This window comes from Astatotilapia calliptera, chromosome 3 (genome assembly GCF_900246225.1).
Source record: "Astatotilapia calliptera chromosome 3, fAstCal1.2, whole genome shotgun sequence".
Classification (NCBI taxonomy): domain Eukaryota; kingdom Metazoa; phylum Chordata; class Actinopteri; order Cichliformes; family Cichlidae; genus Astatotilapia; species Astatotilapia calliptera.
In genome coordinates this window covers 43,062,754-43,086,238 of record NC_039304.1, presented here as the reverse complement: position 1 = coordinate 43,086,238, position 23,485 = coordinate 43,062,754, and the positions used below count along the sequence as shown (strand labels likewise).

General features: G+C 43.6%; 1 protein-coding gene across 1 annotated transcript; it reads right to left on the bottom strand.

Moving 5' to 3' along the window:
- Positions 1–1,794: 1,794 nt before the first annotated feature.
- LOC113014876 (uncharacterized) lies at positions 1,795–23,485 on the bottom strand. The gene is made up of 8 exons (XM_026156673.1): positions 23,449–23,485; positions 14,884–15,240; positions 12,999–13,112; positions 12,224–12,568; positions 11,317–11,655; positions 2,873–3,214; positions 2,463–2,798; positions 1,795–1,883 (listed from the first exon to the last, which is right to left on the bottom strand). Exons 1-8 carry the CDS (start codon positions 23,483–23,485, stop codon positions 1,795–1,797), a joined length of 1,959 nt encoding a protein of 652 aa, XP_026012458.1.

Here is a 23,485-nt window from a genome sequence, read left to right as displayed (position 1 = left end):
ACTGGTTTGGTGTCCAGTGTCTAGAAACCCAACTCAGGGGTCACAGATAAACCACATGTAAGTTTTCTTATTTCATATTTCATTCGTACACTATATTTTCAACTTAAAACATACATTTAAACTATTATACACAGAATACTATTTATAAAGTGCTTTGCAAACAAATGTCACCTGATCTTTGATGTTTATTTTTTACAGTTGATTTGTGTTTTTATGTGTCTCGTCTGAGCAGAATCCTGAACAGAGATCAGTAAATAAAGCTTGTTTCCTCTTATCCACTTCTCTGGTCAGTGTCTCAGTTTCACTATCGGTCAGTGTTACTTCTCCTTTGCTTCAGCATTAATGGTCATGTCTGATAACCTGCAGTACAAAAGCTTGCTTTTTCATAAAATAAATTCATGAAAGTAAATGAAAAGATTAAATATTGACAGAGCTCCTCTGATATATACAACAAAGTCAACAGTTGCTTTAAACTGCTTCACAAACCGATCTGTATGATTACAATCACACACAGTACCACAGATATAAAACTAATAAAAACATGGCTCTTTCATGTCATAGTGTAAAGAAACAGGAGACACCTTTCCTCCAGGTGCAGACTTGATCAATGAACTCACCTTACACTGGAACATGTTGCAGTCTGTGAGCAACACACTGACGGTCGACACATGTTCATTTGTTTTTACAAGCTGGAAAACTAGCCTTACATCTATTTAGCTCCAAAGGGACATGAAGGGTACCTCAAGTGGTCTCAAGTGGGTCATTGGAACCGCTTGAGACAAAAACAATATCCATGATGTCGCAGGAGGAAATTATGTTTTCTAAAAGCGGAACCATCCATCCATCCATTCGCTTCCGCTTATCCTTTTCAGGGTCGCGGGGGGCGCTGGAGCCTATCCCAGCTGTCATAGGGCGAGAGGCGGGGTACACCCTGGACAGGTCGCCAGTCTGTCGCAGGGCTAACACACAGGGACAGACAACCATTCACACTCACATTCACTCGCACATTCACACCTAGTGGCAATTTGGATTATCCAATTAACCTATCCCCACAAGCTGCATGTCTTTGGACGGTGGGAGGAAGCCGGAGTACCCGGAGAGAACCCACGCAAACACGGGGAGAACATGCAAACTCCACACAAAAGTGGAACCAAAGAAGAAGATTCAGGGAAAACTAAGTTGCCCTGATGTAGATCTTGTGGTACTCCGGAAGACAGAAGATGAACAGATGAGATGATCAGATGAGGATCATCCTGTTCCAAATGTGAGAGAGAACAGTCAGTCAGACATACAACAACGAACCAAACCCAGATATGCATGTAATTTGAATCAAACATTTCTGAGAGGAACGGCTGTGGACGATGACTTACCTGCCAGCTCTCCTCAATTTAACATCAAGTTGTTTCATTAGCCGTGAGAGGAATAGATTCATAAATCCTGGTCCAGGGAATACAAAACAGACGGTCAGGGCAACCAAATGATCGACATTTGTAACATTGCTATTTCCAGTTTCCAGTTTAACATGACAATCAAATGATGATTCACTTGATTCAATTTCGATATATAATAGAAATAAGACAAACTTGATCAATAAAAGGGGATTGAAAGATAGATGAGCAATGCTTTCAGTATTCAGGTTCTGATGTAAGTTGAGGCTTTACCAAATATTGGATTTAAACCTGCAGGATGTGCGCTGATGCGTTAAGAATACATGTTAAATGATATAGCTTTAGTATGTACATATCAAGTCAACTTTGCAACACATGACAAAGAGAAAGAGGGAGGAAGATAACTTTACACGGAGGAAGAAGGTCCATCAATTATGGATTTTCTCTTCTTTCGGAAACCTTGAAACAGCTCTGTAAAGCTTGCACCATGTTTTCCTGCAGAGGAAACAGACAACTGTGATTCAAAGTCTCAGTTAATAATAATAATACATTTTATTTGAAAGCACAGAACACTCAAGGACACTGTACACAGCAGAATAATAAAAAGCAAGATAAAAAAAATTAGTTTACACAATCATAAAAGCATGAGACATAAAACAAATTAAAAATAACAGAGTGGTTACACACATCACGTGGCTCTTAATGTGTCTTTAACCTCAGGTGTGATTCATCAAGAATGTTTGAATCACTGGAATCAAGATTGCAACCAGAGAAATCGAAGAAATCTATGAGAACCTTTCCTCATTTCAACACAAAGCAGAACCAAAAATAACACTAATAGATAATGTTTGAATATTGTTATATATATATATATATATATATATATATATATATATATATATATATATATATATATATATATATAGTTTCAGAATAAGTCTATTATGTGAATCTCTTTCTGACCCATCTAACACTCAACAGAAATGGATTACTTACTGTTTTCACAGCAGTTCCTCCACTAAAGTAGCAGAAGCTGGAGGAAGCTGCATTTACTGACCTCTGTGATGCATTTACCTCTGAAAGTAAGCGTCACTCCTTTCTGTCTCAGGATGTCTTCACCCTGGGAGACTGTGCACATGTAGAAACCACTGTGGGTGTTTTGGGGGTCTTTCAGGGTCAGACTGAGGTCTCCAGTCCTCAGTGGCTCTTCATTCATCTCTGTGCGACCTCTATAATCCTGTCCCTGTTCTTCTAGCAGGTTTTGGCCGTCCTGATAGGTGTGGACTGTGTCGCTGGAATCACCACGTCTCCACTCGATTGTGACATCATCGGGTAAATCAAGAGTGGTTTTAAAGGGCAGCAGCACAGACTTCTTCCCCTTTGTTACTTCAACTATTTCCACCTTGTGGCCTGATAAAATACAACATGAGCTGTAAATACAGACACAAATTATAAATTTACTGGCCTCAGATGAGTTTACTGACCTCTGATAGTGAGTATCACTACTCTCTGTTTCAGGATGGCTCCATCTTTTCTGTAGACGGTGCAGGTGTAGACTCCACTGTCAGTAAGTCGAGGGTAGTAAAGGGTCAGACTGAGGTCTCTGGTTCTCAGTAGCTCTTCATTCATCTCAGTGTGGCCTTGATAGTCCTGGTGTTGCTCTTCATTCTTTTTTTGGCTGTTCTCATAAACAAGGACCTTCACATCTTCAAGGTCTGAACGTCTCCACTCCACTCTGACGTCCTCAGGCAGGTCAGCTGTGGTTTTGAAGGGAAGCAGAACACGCTTCACCCCCCGTGTCACCTCCACTGTCTGAATCTCATAGACTGAAGAAAGTAGAAACAAGTTGTACAGACACACATAAGCTATGTCCTGCATTTCATTTGTACAGTGTCAGATCCTAACAAAAGTATATCTGAGGAAAATAACTCTACAAAACCAAAGAGAGAACCACACTGATCAAAAAATCTCCTCTGAGCAACACATGTGAGGTCAGGTCCTTGATCATTAATGTGCAAATTGTCTGACCTCAAACCCATTGATCCTTTAGTGGGCTGGTTTCAGTCATTATGCAAATGTACTGTTTATAAGATTGGGGAAATCTGCAGTCAGCTGACACTGAAGAAGTCACTTGGATGAGTGACAAAACATTTCTCCCACAAAACGCTACGTCCAGCTAAACAGAATCAACTTTTTCGGCACTCTTTGTTTTGTTGACTGTGGCCTCCCCTCAATGAGTTTCATGATGTAGTCACCTGAAATAATTTTAACGTCACAGGTGTGCCTGTCAGGGTTGAATTTCTTGCCTTCTTAATTGGGTTGGCACCATCAGGTGTGTGTGCACAAGTCAGGCTGGTACACAGCTGACGGCCCTATTTGACAACAGTTAGAATTCTTTACAGCTAAGTAAAGAGAAATGAAGGTCAGTCAGTTAGGAAAAATGCTAAAACTTTGAATGTGTCTCCAAGTGCAGTCACAAAAACCACCAAGCGCTACGATGAAACTGGCTCACATGAGGATCGCCCCAGTAAGGGAAGACCAAGAGTCACGTCTGCTGCTGAGGATAAATTCATCTGAGTCACCAGCCTCAGAAATCACAATTTAGCATCACCTCAGATTAGAGCTCAGATAAATGCCACACAGATTTCCAGTAGCAGACACATCTCTTCATCAGCTGTTCAGAGGAGACTGTGTGAATCAGGCCAAATAGCTGCTAAGAAACAATGACTAGACAATAAGGAAAAACAACAAATAGAAGAGATTTGTTTGGGTCAAGAAACACAAGGAATGGACATTAGACCAGTGGAAATCTGTGCTTTGGTCTGATGAGTCCAAATTTGAGATCTTTGGTTTTTTGGATTCTCCTGCTGTTTTACGTTGGTGACATTGTGGGGGATGTATTCAAAACTGAAGGCACACTGAACCAGCATGGCTACCACAACATCCTACCACATGCCATCTTATCCGGTTTGCATTTAGTTGGACCACCATTTGGGGACGGCTGTGGAGCGTGTGAGCAGCTTCAAGTTCCTGGGAGTCCACATCTCCGAGGATCTCACCTGGACGACCAACTGCTCCAAGCTGGTCAAGAAGGCTCACCAGCGCCTCTTCTTCTTGAGGACTCTGAGGAAGAACCACCTGTCCTCAGACATCCTGGTGAACTTCTATTGCTGCACCATCGAGAGCATCCTGACCAACTGTATAACAGTCTGGTACGGGAACTGCTCTGCCTCGGACCGGAAGGCGTTGCAGAGGGTCGTGAAAACTGCCCAGCGCATCGCCGGAGCACCACTTCCTGCCATAAAAGACATCTACAGGAAGCGGTGTCTGAAAAGGGCTGGGAAAATCATCAAAGACCCCAGTCACCCATCACATGGACTCTTCACCCTCCTGCCCTCTGGGAGGCGCCACAGGAGCCTCCGGACTAAGACCACCAGGTACCGGAACAGCTTCTTCCCCACAGCTGTCAGACTCCTGAACTCTGCCTCCTGACATCTGACCCACGTTAAACTCATGGACTGAACATACACACACCCACAATGGACAACTGTACCCTCAAACACAATAATAACATGGACTGAACCACCACTCACAACCACTAGCACTTTATATAGCCTCTGTAGAAACTATCTACACCCTCACTTATCTTAACTGCACTAATGTATAGCTCTGTGTAAATAATCATTCTGTACATTCGATAATCTTTAATCCTACAACTGTTTACAACTTGCATAGTTCCCATTTCTGTATAGCTGTATATCCCAGATTCTGTAAAGTTATTTATTTCATATTCTGTATAGTTTTTCATATTTATATCCTGTTCATATCCTGTACATAGCTTGTACTCACTACAGCCTGTACATACTTATAGTTATAGAATATTCACAACATATTTCATACCGTGTACATTATAACATACCATAATAGACCCATTTCTGTAATATACTCACATATCTATATTATTGCTAATATATATTGTAATATATCTATATCACTAAAGCACTTCTGGATGGATGCAAACTGCATTTCGTTGCCCTGTACCTGTGCATGTGCAATGACAATAAAGTTGAATTCTATTCTATTCTATTTATTTTTCGACACACCTCCAGGCTGTGTAAGGGCTATTTGACCAAGAAGGATGGCCTGGCCTCCACAGTCACCTGACCTAAACACAATGGAGATGGTTTGGGACAAGAGTGGAGGCCGCAGAGTGAAGACAAAAGGGCCAACAAGTGCTCAACATCTCTGGGAACTCCTTCAAGGGTGTTGGAAAACCATTTCAGGAAGACATTTATGACCTCATGAAGCTCATCGAAAAAATGTTGAGAGTGTGCAAAGCAATAATCAAAGCAATGGGTGGCTGTTGCAGAAAATCTAAAATTTAAAACATGTTTTGAGTTATTTCACAGTGTTTGTTTACTAAATAATTCCATATGTGTTCATTCATAGTTTTGATGCTTTCAGTAAGAATCTGCAATGTAAATAGGTCGTATCCTCAGAGTCTGCGCTAACCAGCTAGCACTTGTGTTCACTGAGATATTCAACATCTCTTTATCTCAGTTGGTGATCCCCACATGCTTCAAGGAGTCCATCATGGTTCCTGTCCCGAAGAAACCCCACCCTGCTTCTAATCAATGACTATCGCGCTGTAGCCCTCACCTCAGTAGTGATGAAGTGCTTTGAACGCCTGGTCAGAGACTTCATCATTTCTTCACTACCAGACACACTGGACCCACTACAGTTCGCTTACCGTCCAAATCGTTCCACAGACGATGCCATCTCTCATCTCCTCCACACATCACTCACTCACTTGGATTCTAGAAGGGGAATTATGTTAAAATGCTCTTCATAGACTACAGCTCTGCATTTAATACCATAATTCCCTCCACACTCACCACCAAGCTGGAGCATCTGGGACTCAGCTCATCTATGTGTCAGTGGATCACCAACTTCCTAATTGGCAGACCACAGGCAGTAAGGATGGGCGGACATGTCTCAGCCTCCACCACTCTCAGCACTGGAGCCCCCCAGGGGTGTGTTCTGAGCCCCCTGCTGTACTCTTTTTACACATATGACTGTGTGGCCACTACCAGCTCCACCACCATCATTAAGTTTACCGACGACACCGTCGTGGTGGGCCTGATCTCTGACAACAACGAGGCGGCCTACCTGAAGGAGATTAGGAATCTGGAGAACTGGTGCCAGAGGAACAACCTCCTTCTAAACGTCAGTAAGACAAAGGAGCTGATAGTGGACTTCAGCACTAAGCAGGAGAGGAACTACCAGACCCCCGTCATCAACGAGTGCCCAGTGGAGAGAGTGGACAGCTTCAAATACCTCGGAGTTCACATCACGCAGGACCTGTCATGGTCCTGTCACATCAACACCGTGGTGAAAAAGGCCGACAGCGTCTCTACCACCTCAGACGCTTGAGAGACTTCCAACAGCCCTCCAAGGTGCTCAGGAACTTTTACTCGTGCACCATAGAGAGCATCCTGACGGGAAACATCTCAACCTGGTTCGGGAACAGCACCATGCAGGACAGACGAGCTCTACAGAGGGTTGTGCGATCAGCTGAGCGCACCATCCGCTCCGAGCTCCCTGACCTGCACTCAATCTACAGCAGGCGGTGCTGGACCAAGGCCAGGAAGATCGTGAAGGACCTCAGCCATCCCAACAACAGACTGTTTTCTCTGTTGAGGTCAGGAAAGTAATTCCGCTCCCTGAAGACCAACACAGAGAGACTGAGGAGGAGCTTCTTCCCGCAGACGGTACGGTCTCTCAATCACACCACCACACAGTACTGACTCACACATATAGTTCTTACACACACTGGACATTCTGGACATTTGTTTACACTAGTGGCCACTGCACAACTACACTGCGTGGACATCTAATCAAATCACTCGCTTAGTCACTTAAAGTCACTTAAATAAATCACTTTTAAGCATATTTGCACTGCACAAGGCACTTAAATATGTGGATTGCACAACCCTGGACATTACATTTCTTTCATTACCATTTATTACTTGTACAGCTGCTCTCATTGTTCTATATTTCTTCATATATTCTTATATATTTTCTATATTGTTTATTTTGTGTATTGTGTATTTTGTTGTACAGTTATTTTATTTTTAACTTTAATTTTTATATTTTATTTTATTCTTTCCTAGTTAAATTTACCCTTCGTTTTAATTTTCATATTTATCTCCTATCCTATTCGTAGTCTTTTATTTTAGGTCACGAGCAGTTGTCAGAGCATTTCACTGCATATTGTACTGTGTATGACTGTGTATGTGACAAATAAAATTTGAATTTGAATTTGTCCATAGTATCTTTAACTCCTACATCCAGCTGAGCTTTGACAGTTTTCTGAGTGAGGCATCAGGCTGAAGAAGGAGTCTTATCAGGCTTTGTTTCCCTGTGATACTTAGGAGACAGCTGATGAGTACAAACAGGCTAAGCACAACATGGCCTGGGCGGTAGCTGAAGCAAAATCAGGTTGTGGTAGGAGTCTGGAAAAAGACTTTCAGTCTATCTAGAGGGATTCTGGCAAACTGTCGAGCGACTCAGGAGGGGAAAGCAGTGTGCTACTCTCACAGTCTATAGTCCGGGTGAGTGCTGCTGACTTCTAATGACGATATTGTCGGGCAATGGAACGAATACTTTGAGGACCTTATCCTGTCCGCCAGAAACTGTTTTTTATGTAGAGGAAGCAGAGTCTGACTGGGGTGGAGTTTCCATTCTTAAAGGGGGATCACACTCCATAGCCTCCTCTGCAAAGTTTATGATAGGGTGAACCTCAGATACTGGAAGAACAATGTAGTTTCCTTCTAGGTCACTGACCAACACTGGACCAGCTCTTCATCCTCTCAAGGATACTTGAGGTTTAATGGTTTAAAAACCTAAAGAGAATTATGGATTTGATCAACTGGTCTCTGAATGCTATTGACACCCTTTTCTCAACAAGAAGTCTGGGCTTGGGAGAGCCCGAGTGCCCTGGAGGGACTTTCCCTGCCGGATATACGATGGACAGGTGGCAGAAATGGAGGGTCGTGTGCCTGGCGGGACTGTCGATCGAGGACGCTGAAGATATCTACCTATTCAGAACCATGATAACAGGGTTCTTGCTGATTGGAGCTGGCTTGGCCCTGGCTTATCGGAGAATTAAAACAGCGGATCCGGCTGTTCAAACCCCCTCAAGGCTGCCCGCTGGGATTGAAACGATGGGACGAGCCGCGACTTCTCAGAACGGGCTCAAAAGCAGAATGGTTAAGACCTTGGAGGCACTTACAGCTGCCGTAAATACTCAGAATAACACCTCTGAACATATATTGGGATAGATCAAGGAGAGGCCTGCTCAAAATAACACCCTTGAGCGAAAGATGGATTGCATCGCAGAACGGCTCACTGCAGTTGTGAGTTCTAAGAATCGCCTGTTTGGGCAAAAGAATGAAAACACCAGCAAGTTTGATACCATCATGGGGAGGCTCGCGGTTCTCCAATGGGAGATTGAGAGACCAGTGTCGGAGTGTTAAAGAACAGCTTTGAAATTCTCATGACTTGTCGCAAAGAAAGAAAAATTACCATCATAATCCGGCTACCCCTTCGGCGCCAGCTGTGGGCTCAAGGCCGGAGCTCAAGGCTGGAGCCGAACAACAACACCCTGATAACGACTGTGTTGAGTCTGTTCCTTCCCATTCCATGCAAGGCCACCTGGGTTGGCTGGAAGACTGTTTACTTAGCCTGGCAGGGCGAAGGACACTGTCACAGCTGAACTATGGACACGAATACACATACATATACTGATACTGATAAGCACTCACTGATGCATCACCCTCTCTACCCCGGATCCAACGCCACCTCCAACGCTTACCTCCCCTCTGATGTGGACATTGGGTCAGTTGGAGGCGCAGTCAAAAGATTGCAGCGGTCCCAGATCAGATGTACACACTGGAACACTTTCCCATGTTGCTGTCTGTGTTTATTGTGCTATGGTGTGTTGATACCTGTGCATTCCTGTATTATCCTTTTGTGTTACACATTTCGACGTTTTCTTTCCTCGCTACCTAGCCTGACCTGTCTCCCCAATGTGATGTTTGTGTATTGTATGTACGGTCGGCAAGGTCTGTCATCTCGGTTGTAGGCAAAAGACCTGCAACTGACAAATAAAGGCTATCTCATCATCTCTCATTAAATTAACCAGTCTAGATGTGTTTTGTGTGAGTTAAAGAAAGCACTCAGCATGATTGGATGGATGTACAGTGGTCCCTTGCTATAACATGGTTCACCTTTCGCGGCCTTGCTGTTTCACAGATTTTTTTTGAGTGCAATTTTGCATGCATTTTTTTAACAGCGCATTGTGTACTGTGTCTTGATTGGCTCTAGACCATTGTCAAACAATCTCCTGTCCATCTCCTGTTCTTTGTCTCCTGTACAGTACAGAATGTGTTCAGCTTGTCAAACTTATAGAAATCTTCGATCGCTAGCAGTGTGACTCTGAAGTGCTGTACTGTATGTTTGTAAGTTTTCTCGCCAACAAAAACAATAATGTTGACGAAACATTTTGCACTGTCAAAGGCACCTGCGGTAGCACCCAGAAGGCAGAGGCTGATGCTAAATATCGCACAAGAAGTTGGGCTTCTGGACATGCTAAAGGAAGGTAGAAGTTACCTTATTTTTCAGATTATAAGGTGCAATAAGTGAAACAAAACAGTCAGATAAGTGAAACTTTACTCAACTTTTTACTCTTGCTTTCTCCAATTCTGCACCATTGATTCATTAATGTTGAATTCTCTGGCAGCTGCTCTATTTCCATGTTCTGGACCTGAAAACAGGGTTTGATCTTTGGTTTCCTTCTGTAATAATGGACTTATTTTTCTATGAAGGTTTGAACTTTGAGAGTTTTTAAGAGAGAAACATGAAACTGTTCATGCCTGTCTGAGAAAAGTGTATAAAGTGTGTAGTGAGGGGTATTTACAGCATTAAAACATCTATAATAATTTTTAAAACAATAGCGTTGACTACTACGCAGATTACAGCTATCGCGGGTAATTTTTAGGATATAACTCCCACGATAAACGTTGGACCACTGTATAGAAAAATACCTGTAAACAGCAGGATTTAAATTAGTGTTGTGCTTACAGAGAAACTCAGAGAAATTTCAGCCATTGCTTTTCTAACCTGTTGATCAAAGGAAACCATGCATTCTTTACTCAGTACTGAAACTGATGATCTCTGTCTGTGAAGGTTCTCAGTCATGTAGGTCATTGAGGTCTAAGGAGCTTGGAAAGAAAATCTCCTTAGACTTTGTTAAATTGCATGAAGATGTTTCATCTGAAAAGCTTCTTCAGTTCTAAGAGCAAATGTTGGACCTTCTCGTATGAGAGGTGAAATGTCTTCAAGCAACTTAAAGAAGTCCAGATGGTTTTCTTTCCAAGCTCCTTAGACTCTTATCTCTTCCCACCTTTCATCCTTTATTCCCATTGATTTTTCATAACAGGCCCAAAAGGAGGTTAAAATTATTTTAAGCTTTTTCTTTGTAATTAATGACATATGATAAAACATGAAAAACAGTTCAAAATGTTGCCTTCTTTAAAAAAAAAATGCCATTTACAGAGAGCTGGGGAATGCCTGCAATCACAGCACTGTAAGATGGTGAAAGATCAATGTTTCTGGCTTCAATCCTCAACCCATTGGTAGGCAGCTCTAAAGACCATATATTTTTAATACTGGCTGAGATTCAATATGAAAAAGACCTGCCAAAGATGGATCTTTTTCATATTGTATCTCAGCCAACTCTAGATAGGACATCTCTAGATTTCTTGTAAAGACCACAGATTCATGTTTTTCATACAGTCAATGGAGTCCAGAGTGTTGACAACAGGAAATGACAACATACCACAGCCTCTCTGATGTGCTTACTGACCTCTGACACTGAGCACCACCACTTTCTGTTTCAGGACTTTTCCATGCGTGCAGACAGTACAGGTGTAGACTCCACTGTCAGTGATGCCGAGTTCTTTCAGGGTCAGACTGAGGTCTCCGATTCTCAGTGCCTCTTTGTTCATCTCTGTGCGACCTCTGTAAATCTCCTCCTGTTCACCTGAAAGGTGCTGGCTGCCCTGAAACATGTGAACTTTTTTGTGTTTGGAGTCTGAGCGTCTCCACTCCACTGTGGCATCCTGAGAAAGGTCATCTTTGGTTTTAAAGGGCAGCAGGACAGACTTGTTCCATTCTGTCACCTCCACCGTCTCCATCTGGCTCTCTGAGAGGAGAACACAGTAGAACATGAGACAGACAGACATCAGTGAGGTGGATCCTCCATCATGTCCTCTGCTGTGTAACCAGCAGCTCCTGTTTTCAGTGTTTCTCTGACTTGGAGCTCGACTGCTTGTGTGTTGATGTGTGAGGCTGCACAAACAGCTGCTTTCTTTAGTCTTCTGGATTTATTCTGTCACACCTGCAGAAACTTACAGCGTCTACCCTTCAGCATGAAACTGAGAGCGTTTTTGTTTTATCAGAGCAGAGAGGCAGCAGGAATCACAGTCTCTGCTGCACTGCATGGATCAAACCTTTGTTTGGGTTCAGTGTCATTTTTGTGTTTTTGTATTGACAGCGGTAAATTTGTTGTCATATAGGTAGAATAGGTTGCCATGGAGACCTGACATAGTATGGCCATATGTTAAGCTCTGTAGAACAAAACAGCAGTGTGGAAGTCTAATTCCTGATTTAACGAGACGATACATTAAACTCAATAAATCGAAAATGTGTCAGCAGCAGTTTGATCTTGTACAGATATGGATCCAGAAGACAATCAAAGCTGTTCCACTCACCTCTGACAGTGAGAGACACCACTTTCTGAAGTAGGAGGCTTCCATCCTTGCTGCTGACGGTGCAGGTGTAGACTCCGGTGTCAGTAACACGGGGCTCCTTTAGTTTCAGACTGAGGTCTTTATCTCTCAGTGGCTCTTCCTTCATCTCTGTGCGGCCTTGGTACACCTCGTCCTGTTTGTCCGGCTGATTTTTTCCACTGTCATACACGTGAACCTGCATGTGTTTGGGGTCAGTGAGTCTCCACTCCACTGTGGCGTCCTGGGGAAGATCCTCTGTGGTTTTAAAGGGCAGCAGGACAGACTTTTTCTCTCCATCTGAAATCTCCACCAACAATACCTGGCTGTCTGTGAGGACAACAGAGCAGATCATGAGGTGTGCACACAACACCAACACATCAGTCTACCAGGACCTCAAAGAGCAGGTGATTTTTCAGATTGAAGTGGAGCTACTAACAATGTATCATTTAGTCACGTTCACATTAGCTAGCTTCTCCTGATCTGGTTCCAGCTTCCTCTGCAGGGAAATGAGTGCCCACAAAGCCCCGATGAGGAAATAATCATTCTTTTATTACTGCCTGTCCAGTGCTGCTTTATCGTACAATGTATATAATGTGTATAATGCACAACCCCGATCAAAATGATAATCATGATTATTTTCATAAGTATTGGGAATTCTTCATTAGATCCCTGCAAAAGTGAGTTTTGTTTGTTTGTTTTTTTTGTTTGTTTTTTTATTGCTGCTTTAAAGAACCAACAACAAACCAAACTACCATACCTGCTGGGCGTTTGATCCATTTATATCTATAACACATGATGATCCCACTGACAGCCAGGAGAGCCAAGATAGCCAGGACAACAAAGAGAGCCCAGAGCCAAGTCGGAGGTCGCTCTGTGGTGAACAGAAGAAACCTGAACATGAAACATGATAAATTCACAGCAGATGACAAAAGTGTGGGCTGGCGGACTGTACAATCTACGGCTCAGAGATGTGCCATTCCTGATAAACTAGCAAGATGTCAGCAACCTATAAGTGAAAAGATGATAGGTTCTTACTAACCAGATACTTTATTAGCATCCACTAAACTGCTGCCATGTGATTGGTTGATTAGATATTTTTGTTAAAGAACAGCTGAACAGGTGTGCCTAATAAAGTGGCACTGAGTGTATATGTGTGTTGAAGTCAGATTGCTCCCCCTGCTGGAGTCACTCGGACATCTGTTTTTCTTTCACACCATTACAGAGCCACTGTCACAGAGCCTTACTGGACACTTTATTAGGTACACCTTGCTGGTATCCTGTTCCTTTGCTTGTTAATGGCTCAGATGTGACATCATCACAGACATGCTGCACATTTATCATGTGACTCTTTTGTTCCAGCACATACCAAAGATGTTAGGATGCCTGGGTCGTTGACCCAGGGTTTTTGAGTTTATTATATTATTTATCATTTCTAGTCTTTGGTTTCAGAGTCATGTCTTATGGTTTATGTCTCTGTGTAATCCTTAGTTGCTATATCCTCGTGTCCAGTCAGTGTCTGTCTGCCCTGGTCCCATGTCTTTGTTCCCTCTGTTGCAGTGCCTGCATGTGAGTCTGTGTCTTTAGTTCAATTTGTGTTATGTTTCCTGTTTTATTTTGAAGGTCCTTGTCTGATGTTAATGTATCTGGATTTGCTTCCGACCGACCGACCCTCATTTATGTTGTGTGTGTGTGTGTGTGTGTGCGCGCCAGCTGCCTGCTTATCTAAGTTTATTTGGATTTTAGTTACGTTTTGCCATCCAGCAATAAAAGTTGAGTTTTGAAGTACACTTTTGCCTGCCGTGAGTCTGCACTTTGGGTCCTATTCCTGCCTGCACACAGCCTTCACATGACAAAAGATGCTCTGTTGGACTGGGATCTGTAAGCCCTCTGAGTGCAGCAAACTCATTGTTACTCATTTGTTATCCTGCAGGAAGCATCAGAGGACGGTGCACTGAGGTCATTCTGGGATGGACACAGTCAGCAACAGTACTCATGGCTGTGGGGTTTAAACAATGCTCTGTTGGTATTTAAGAGGCCAAAGGTGTCTCAGGAAAATCTCCACTACACCATTATACCACCAGCAAGCTGAGCCTTTGGTACAAGTCAGTATGGATCCATGCTTTCATGATGTTTTCACCAAACTGTGACTCTACCATCTGAATGTTGCAGCAGAAACCAATAAACATGTGTCAACCTTCTGTTGTCCAGTGAGTCTGTGCTCTGGTCTAACCTGATTGGTGTGGATAAGTGTGGTGTGCTGTATTTCTGTGTTTCAAACCTCTGTAAACTGACTGGAGGGAAAATCCCTGCAAATCACCAGTTTGTGAAGTATTCAAACCAGCACTCATTGCCACATTTAGAGTCACTAAAATCATTGTTCCTTCTCCATTATCTTGGTTAGTTTGAACTTCTGCAGGTTGTTTTAAGTGCAGTAAGTTGGTGTCATGACATTGGCTGATTAGATATTTAGATCAATGAGCAGCTTACAGGTGTACCTAATGAAGTGCCCAGGAACCTTTAGTCAGTGTTTTGGAATGTGTATTATTAGTCAGTCATGACTTGTGAGCTCAGAGCAACAACATCTCAGACAGACAATATTTTAAATGCATCATACTGAGTACTGACTGATTTCACACACTGACCTTTGACCTTCAGTTGCACATGGGTCTTGCTCTGATCTTGTCCATATTTGCGGACGATGCAGGTGTAGGTCCCACCATCAGAGACTGTAGGGTTCCTCAGGGTGAGGCTGAGGTCTCCAGTCTGCAGGGCGTCGGCTTTCATCGATGTTCGGTTGGTGTAACGATGGTTCTGATCGTTCAGAATATCATCTCCGCTCTGCACACGCATGTGGACTGTTGGGATCTTGAACTCATCACGGTCCCAGACCACTGCTGTGGAGCTACTGGAAACATTAACAGGTACCTGACAGGGCAGCAGGACAGACTCATCTCCTTCATACACCTGATACACCTCCACCCCTGAGGCATGATGGGAAACTGAGGAGAGAAGCAGAGTCCCGTCATTCAGTCTGTCCACAGTGTGGGTCACATGTAAGGATGAGTTCTAACAACAGGTTTTAAATTAGTACCAGTAATGACCACAGTGTGCAATATTTGCAAAGCTATAAGTGGAAGGAAACCATGAGCTAGGACAACCCAATGGCATAAGATATAGGCCTAAGTACAACTCCTCGGGATTCATATGCAAAAACTTTTATTGTGCTAGCTTACGTGGTTGCAGTGCTACAGGGGTTTAAAAATAGTTAGGCAAAGTGGAGCGTGCCCGCTCTGACTGGTTTTAACTAGAGATGGCACGATACCACTTTTTTATGTCCGATACCGATATCATAAACTTAGATATCTGCTGATATCGATATGAATCCATTATAGTGTATTTAATAATCAATAAAACTTTTTTTTATATCTTGCTTCATTTTGTATAAGTTCATACTCAAGTTTAAAAACAAAACACTAAAGCTATTCTGTTATACCTGTATGTAAAAAAATAAAAAAATAAATAAAAAAATACACTGCACCCAAAATATTTCATAGTTCAGCGATACTGATCAATCTAATGAACTTAAACCTGCACCATCCTCCCTATTCTGGTATTTTAAAGAGTGCTTAGCAGAAATATTAAGCAACCTAACTAATAGGGTTCCAACTCCCAACAAAAAAAAAAAAAATAGGGAACCACCCTCCACCCTCTGCCTCGTGATGCTTAATCAACGCAATCAACATTAATTTAATGCATGTGTGTTTAAAAAATAAAAATAAAAAAAGCACAGAAATCAATTATTTTTCTACAATATTTAAAAAGATTCAACATCTTTCTTCAACAGGACTGCAGACTGCACAGATGGTACCTTCCCAAAGGAAAAAGTACTACAGCTTGCTGGGATATATATTAAATGGTAAATGGCCTGCATTTTTATAGCGCTTTTTACTCAGACAGAGGCGAGGCTGCCAGTCACTCTCTGACCATCACTAGTAGGCAAACATGGATATTCGGCATGCAGCCAGGAGGCAGCCTGGGATTGAACCACCGACCTTCTGATTAGTGGCTGACCTGCTGTGCCACCTGAGCTACAGCCAATTAGATTTAATTATATACAGCAAAGGACTTCTATACATTTTACATCAGATTAAAACTTTGGGTGTAAGATTCAGATAATTATTTATTAAAAGCTCGACATTTTAAATGAGAATAAGAAAGAAAAGTATGTCTTTGTGCCCCCTTTTCCCTGTTGATGCCCTACCTGGGCCCCCCTGGCTAAACTTTGCTAGATCTGCCCCTGCACAGTTACCAGCTGTCAGCTACGTAGAAAAAGATCCTGGTGTAGAAAGTAATATTAAATAAAATAAATTCTAACAACAGCTTCTCAAGCTTGAACGTGCTGCTGTTGTTCAGTCGCTGGTTTCCTCTTTCTGGTGCAAAAACAAACAATAGAGACGGGAGTCCGACAGAATAGCAGATCAGATGATCATTGATCAGTTTCATGATTGAAGTAGCAGCAGGAGAGAGAGAGGCAGTCGCTCCATATATCTGTTGTTAATCTTAACGTGGGAATGCTTTACAAACATTCAGAGATGAACTTACACACTTGCTTTACTTCTCTCTGGGATCACTTCCTCGGAAATGAAATGCCAGTTTATAGCGAGGCTCCTAATACTAAACCAGACTGCCAAGAGGTCTCGCACAGCCGCTCTATCACATGAGCACACTGCTCCGAAGTGCTAAGGTTATGAGCTGAGTTACGCTAGTGATGGGTCCAGCAACACTGACGCACCGACGCATGTATCAAGCTCATTGAGCGAAACCTGTATCAATGGGTGCGTCGCTTTAAGAAAAAGTCATGTGATCGATACAGCTGCTGTATCGCTCATTGGCAACGCGCCAAACTATGTTTAAAAGGTACCGCATCTGCCAACGGAATGAGTTGCCACCAAAGAAAAAACACAAAATTACTCTCGCAAAGATATATAAAAAAATACATATCTCTCTACAACAAATGACAATACACATCTCTCCATAACAAAATGGAGCCCGAAAGAAAAAGAAATGTTTCTGCTGTGTGGGATCATCTATCTTTTATCTGCAAATAAGGGAATAGTTTGACCAGACTGTTTGTCTGTCTCTGTTTCAGTGTAATCTATCAGAATAGGAAAAACAACAATGTGACTTGCAGTGTAAGTTATTTATTTCATTTTATGCAGGTTGAATGTCGCATCTGTTCTGTGGAGCTTTTTACACAAACACAAGCACCTCCTCAGTGTTTAGGTATTACAGAGCCAAACATGAAAATGAGGAGACAAACACACTGAGAATGAACACAGGTCGGCCTATATTGACACTGAACAGCTTTATCATCATTTTTTTTAATGATATTGGTTTCATTATTTTGAAATAATTGCCAACCCCTGGACTGCCAACCCCTTAGTATTGTGTCGAAGAGAAACATTCCAAGATCAGAGGATCCTTTAACGTACTGGGGAATGAGGAATACATCTTATCAGAACCTTTTCCACCTGGCTTTACAGTTTGTGTACCCCTGCTTCATCTGTGCCTGTGAGTTTTCCAAAGCTGGGGAAATGGTGTAAAGTAAATAAAATAAATAAATTAAACAGATGCAGATGTGTTTTCATGGAAGGCCTTAATGTTTGTCCCTATTGCCAGTCTTGGCAGCCGGGGGTCAGTCCGCCAGGGCCTCCGCTCCTGGCCGCCACCCGGCACACAATGCACCCGACCCCTATGGCGCCTCCTGCGGGTGGTGGGCCTGCGGGAGGATGGGCCCATGTCTCCTCTTCGGGCTGTGCCCGGCCGGGCCCCATGGACTAAGGCCCGGCCACCAGACGCTCGCCCTCGGGCACCCTCCCCGGGCCTGGCTCCAGGGCGGGGCCCCGGTAACCCTATCCCGGGCAGGGTAAACTGTTCCCTCGATATTCTTTTCATAAGGGTCTTCTGAATCGCTCTTTGTCTGGTCCCTCACCCAGGACCAATTTGCCATGGGAGACCCTACCAGGGGGCAAAAGCCCCCAGACAACATAGCCCCTGGGATCCCTGGGACACACAAACCCCTCCACCATGATAAGGTAGCGATTCAAGGAGGAGGGAGACTGGGGACATTGAGTCTGAATGGACCATGTTCAGCGTCTCCATTGCTGAAGCTGCTGCATTGAGCTGCGGCCGCAAGGTGGTTGGTGCCTGCCGTGGTGGTAATCCCCGAACCAAATGGTGGACACCAGAGGTGAAGGGAGCCACCAGGCTGAAGAAGGAGTCCTATCGGGCATGGTTAGCCGGTGGGACTCCGGAGGCAGCCGACAGGTATCGACAGGCCAAGCGGAATGCGGCTCAGGCAGTGGCTGAAGCAAAAACTCGGGTGTGGGAGGAGTTTGGAGAGGCTGTGGAAAAAGACTTTCAGACTGCCTCGAAGAGATTCTGGCAAACCGTCAGGCGTCTCAGGGGGGGAAAGCGGTGCTCTACCTGCACTGTGTATAGTGCTGGCGGAGCGCTGCTGACGTCGACTGAGAAAATTGTCAGGCGGTGGAAGGAATACTTCGAGGACCTCCTTAATCCCACTGTCACGTCTTCCGAGGAGGAAGCAGAGTCTGGGGATGAGGGGAATGACCCGCCATTTTCCAGGGGCGAGGTCACTGAGGCAGTTAAACAACTCCTTGGTGGCAGAGCCCCTGGTGTTGATGAGGTCCGCCCCGAGTTCCTGAAGGCTCTGGACGTTGTAGGGCTGTCCTGGTTGACACGCCTCTGCAATGTTGCGTGGAGATCAGGGGCAGTACCTGTGGACTGGCAGACCGGGGTGGTGGTCCCCATCTTTAAGAAGGGGGACCGGAGGGTGTGTTCCAACTACAGGGGGATCACATTCCTCAGCCTCCCTGGGAAAGTCTATGCCAGGGTGCTGGAAAGGAGAGTTCATCCGCTAGTCGAACCTCAGATACAGGAGGAACAATGCGGTTTTCGTCCTGGTCGCGGAACACTGGACCAGCTCTTTATCCTCTCCAGGATACTTGAGGGTGCATGGGAGTTTGCCCAACCAGTCTACATGTGTTTTGTGGACTTGGAGAAGGCATTCGACCGTGTCCCTCGGGGTGTCCTGTGGGAGGTGTTGCGGGAGTATGGGGTGTCTGGCCCATTGCTACGGTCCATTTGATCCCTATACATACAACCGTTGCAAGAGCTTGGTTCGCATTGCCGGCAATAAGTCGGACTCGTTCCCGGTGGGTGATGGGCTCCGCCAGGGCTGCCCTTTGTCTCCGGTTCTGTTCATAATTTTTATGGACAGGATTTCTAGGCGCAGCCAAGTGGCGGAGGGCTTTCGCTTTGGTGGCCTCAGAATCTCATCTCTGATTTTTGCGGATGATGTGGTTCTGTTGGCTTCATCGGGTGAGGGCCTCCAGCTCGCACTGGAACGGTTCGCAGCCGAGTGTGAAGCAGCGGGAATGAGGATCAGCACCTCCAAATCTGAGGCCATGGTTCTCAGCTGGAAAAGGGTGGAGTGCCCACTCCGGGTCGGGGATGAGTTCCTGCCCCAAGTGGAGGAGTTCAAGTATCTCGGGGTCTTGTTCGCGAGTGATGGGAGAAGGAAGCCGGAGATCGACAGACGGATTGGGGCTGCAGCTGCAGTAATGCAGACGCTGCACCGGTCCGTCGTGGTGAAGAGGGAGCTGAGTGTAAAAGCGAAGCTCTCAATTTACCGGTCGATCTACGTCCCTACCCTCACCTATGGCCACGAGCTGTCGGTAGTCACCGAAAGAACGAGATCACGGATACAAGCGGCAGAAATGAGCTTCCTCCGAAGGGTGGCTGGCCTCTCCCTTAGAGATAGGGTGAGAAGTTCGGCCATCCGGGAGGGGCTCAGAGTAGAGCAGCTGCTGCTCCACATCGAAAGGAGCCAGCTGAGGTGGTTCGGGCATCAGACAAGGATGCCCCCTGGGCGCCTCCTGGGTGAGGTGTTCCAGGCATGTCCCACCGGGAGGAGGCCCCGGGGCAGACCCAGGACATGCTGGAGAGATTATATCTCTCGGCTGGCCTGGGAACGCCTTGGTGTTCCCCCGGATAAGCTGGAGGAGGTGGCTGGGGAGAGGGAGGTCTGGGCCTCTTTGCTTAGGCTGCTGCCCCCGCGACCCGGCCTCGGATAAAGCGGATGAAGATGGATGGATGGATGGATGGATGGATTGATGGCCTTAATATTTGAGCAGAAGGATGCTAATCTGCAGATTGCATCTACTCCTGCCTGCAGTTCAGACCTTTCACCAGCTGACAACATCTGGAGCATCATGAGCTCAACAACAGGACGAAGCAGAGCCAGGACAGCTGGAACAGCTAGAACCCTCCATCAGACCAGAACCGCTGCTATCCTCAGCTCACAGACTGATGTTAAAGAGGACCAGTGTTGGGCGAGTTACTTTGAAAAAGTAATTAATTAAAGTTACTAGTTACTACTTCTTTAAAAAATTGTTTAATTGTTTAATTATTTATATAGCACATTTAATTACATCAGGAGCGTTGACCAAAGTGCTGTACAAGAATACAACATACATAATAAAATAACACAAAAAAGTAACTGAGTTACAATATTCTAAAAGTAAGTTAATTACTAGTTAAATTAAAAAGTTAATTACTTGAAAAGTAACTATCGCGTTACTTAAAAAAAGAAAAAAACATTTAACCCTCTGTGGTCCAGGGTATAATTGGCCATTTTTAACTACTTTTGATCTTTACCTTTAAAGACTATTTACTTTGCCTTGTTTGGTATCATTGTTTTCAGCACAACCTAACGTGTCTGAATTTACAGTTATTTTTCATTTTGACATACTGTATTAACACAATTGATATAAAATCAGACAAAAAACACAAAATCAGAGTAGAAAAAGTGATATTTTTTACTGTAACAACCACAAACATGTTTAATGAATCATATTTCATAACTTTAAATGCAAATATAAATTGTCAGTTTTAAATTCCTATGCACAAGTTTTGTAAACAACAAAGTTATTTGCATCCATTTATCTTTTACCTTTTTTTAAAATAACCATTTCAAACTATTTACAGAACAATCAGCTGTTCTTCAAGAAGATGCCACAATTTATTTGTGCCACTCCAAAAACATAATTTCTGTCCACTATAAAGGAGAACATCACAGCCTAATACCTGCAGGTCTGAATGCAGCAGGTGTATCACTCCTGTTTCTACCTGGAGACAGCAGTCGCCTCATTGTTCTGACACACAACACAAAACTATCCACAACACTACACACTAACTACACAAGACAACACATTAACTACACACTCCAAACACGCTAAACGTCACAAATCTCTCACTTTTCAAAACCTGCTCTCTCTCTTTTTCTGCTCTCTCTCTCTCTCTCTCTCTCTCAGTCACTCCTAAAACTTATTTTTTTGGTTTGTTTGTTTGTTTTTGCTCATAAGCAGAGAGTTCTTGCTGCGCTAACATTAGACAGTAAACGTGATGGAATTATTGAGGAAAAAAAACACGTGTATTGTTTATCATGACTCTGGTTTTTCAACACAATTTAAAACTGGTATATATCACCTTATTGTTTTGCCTTTAAGTGGTCATGTAATTAGCTTACCACGATTACTTTATTCTTCCTCAGTCAAACAGCAGCACTCATGTGATTGTTTTGCCCCCTTAGCTCCAGGTGTTGTGCTAGATCGTGAAAACCGTCCGCGGGAGCGCGCAGCTGCTTAAAGCTGTAGCGCCCAGATTACTTACGTAGTCAGCTACTTCCTGCAGCTAATATAAGGTGCAGTAAGCTGAACACAGCTTCAACCGTCTGTTTGTTGAAAAATAGTAACGGACCGCATTTTCTTGTTAGTAACTGTAACTTACGTTACTGAAAAAAGTAAAGTAATAATGCCATTACTTGTAACGCCGTTATTCACATCACTGGAGAGGACACATGGACCTATAATACTTCAGAGACAGCTGAAAAATGTTTTGTTTTCTACTGTAAACAACTGTAAATTGTTGTTTCATGACATTTACAAATCATTGCACTCTCTTTTTATTCAGATTTTACAGTCAGGACTTTTGTGGAACTGAGTTTATATAAAATGAAATGAGTAAACTTCCCATTTTCAAACTCCAGCGCTTCTCTGAATTCCAGATGTTTCATTTTCAGGTTTCTGTACTTTGAGCATTTCTCGGGGAGCTCATATTTTTACCCTCTATGTTTTCAAAACTCCACTTTTTCCTTTCCAGCAAGCTTGTTGTTTCACGTCAATGCAAACCTCCCCTTATTAATCTGACCTGAAACTCAGTGTAAAGTCCTCTCACATGACATGAGTCATGCTTATTTCCTTTTTTTTTAGTAGCTGTTCCGTAAAAGTAGCTCCTTCAGCACATGCGCTTCTCTGTCTGCTGTTAGACAAATCCTCACACACACATTTGCTGTTATTTAGCAAAAAATTTATTGCCTGCATCCAAACTGCTGGAAATGACTTGTTGGCCTATAATTTGTCGTGAATGATATGGAGACATTTTAAGCCTGAACATTCCTGCAACGGGGTAAAAAATTCCTTTTTATCCAGCTAAAAAAAAACATGCACGGAAATTTCTTCCTGGCACACAAGCAGCAGTGAAATGCAAACGTTTGATCACTGCAGAGGGTGTGGAAGCATTCAAGATTAGAGTTTAAGCATTATGACGTATTTATGAGGTAATGCAGAGATGAAGGAAAAGAAGGGTTGTCTGTCCCTGTGCTCGTGCTGAAACAAAGTGAGTGAAGTTGACCCCCTCCCTTCTTCAAATCAGACCAAACTGATGTCAAATGTTTGTGCTGCTTCTGTTTTAAAAATATTAATAAAAGTTCCTACAGGTCACCCAAGGTCAGCCAACTCCTTGCTTTATTGTGAAAAGGTTGTGAAACATCCTGATCACACGTTTTAAACTAACTACATATAAGAGTTAAAACAAATTGTGTGTTCAGTTGGAGAAAAAACTTTATTTGTAAAATATAAAACTACTTCGCATGTAGGCCAGGAGCCACCTGCGTCTTTGGATGAAGACTGGATGGATTGAAAGCAGATAACCCTGGAGAGTAACGGATTGAGAGTGGCTCACCCAGCACTCTGTTATTCACTGACTGCAGCAGGGACCGGTAAATACTGAAAACATCCCCCTGTGGCTGACGGCAGCCCAACTATACACGGGTTCAAAGTTCTTACCGTGCACGAGCAGCAGGAAGGACACGAGGTTCTTCAT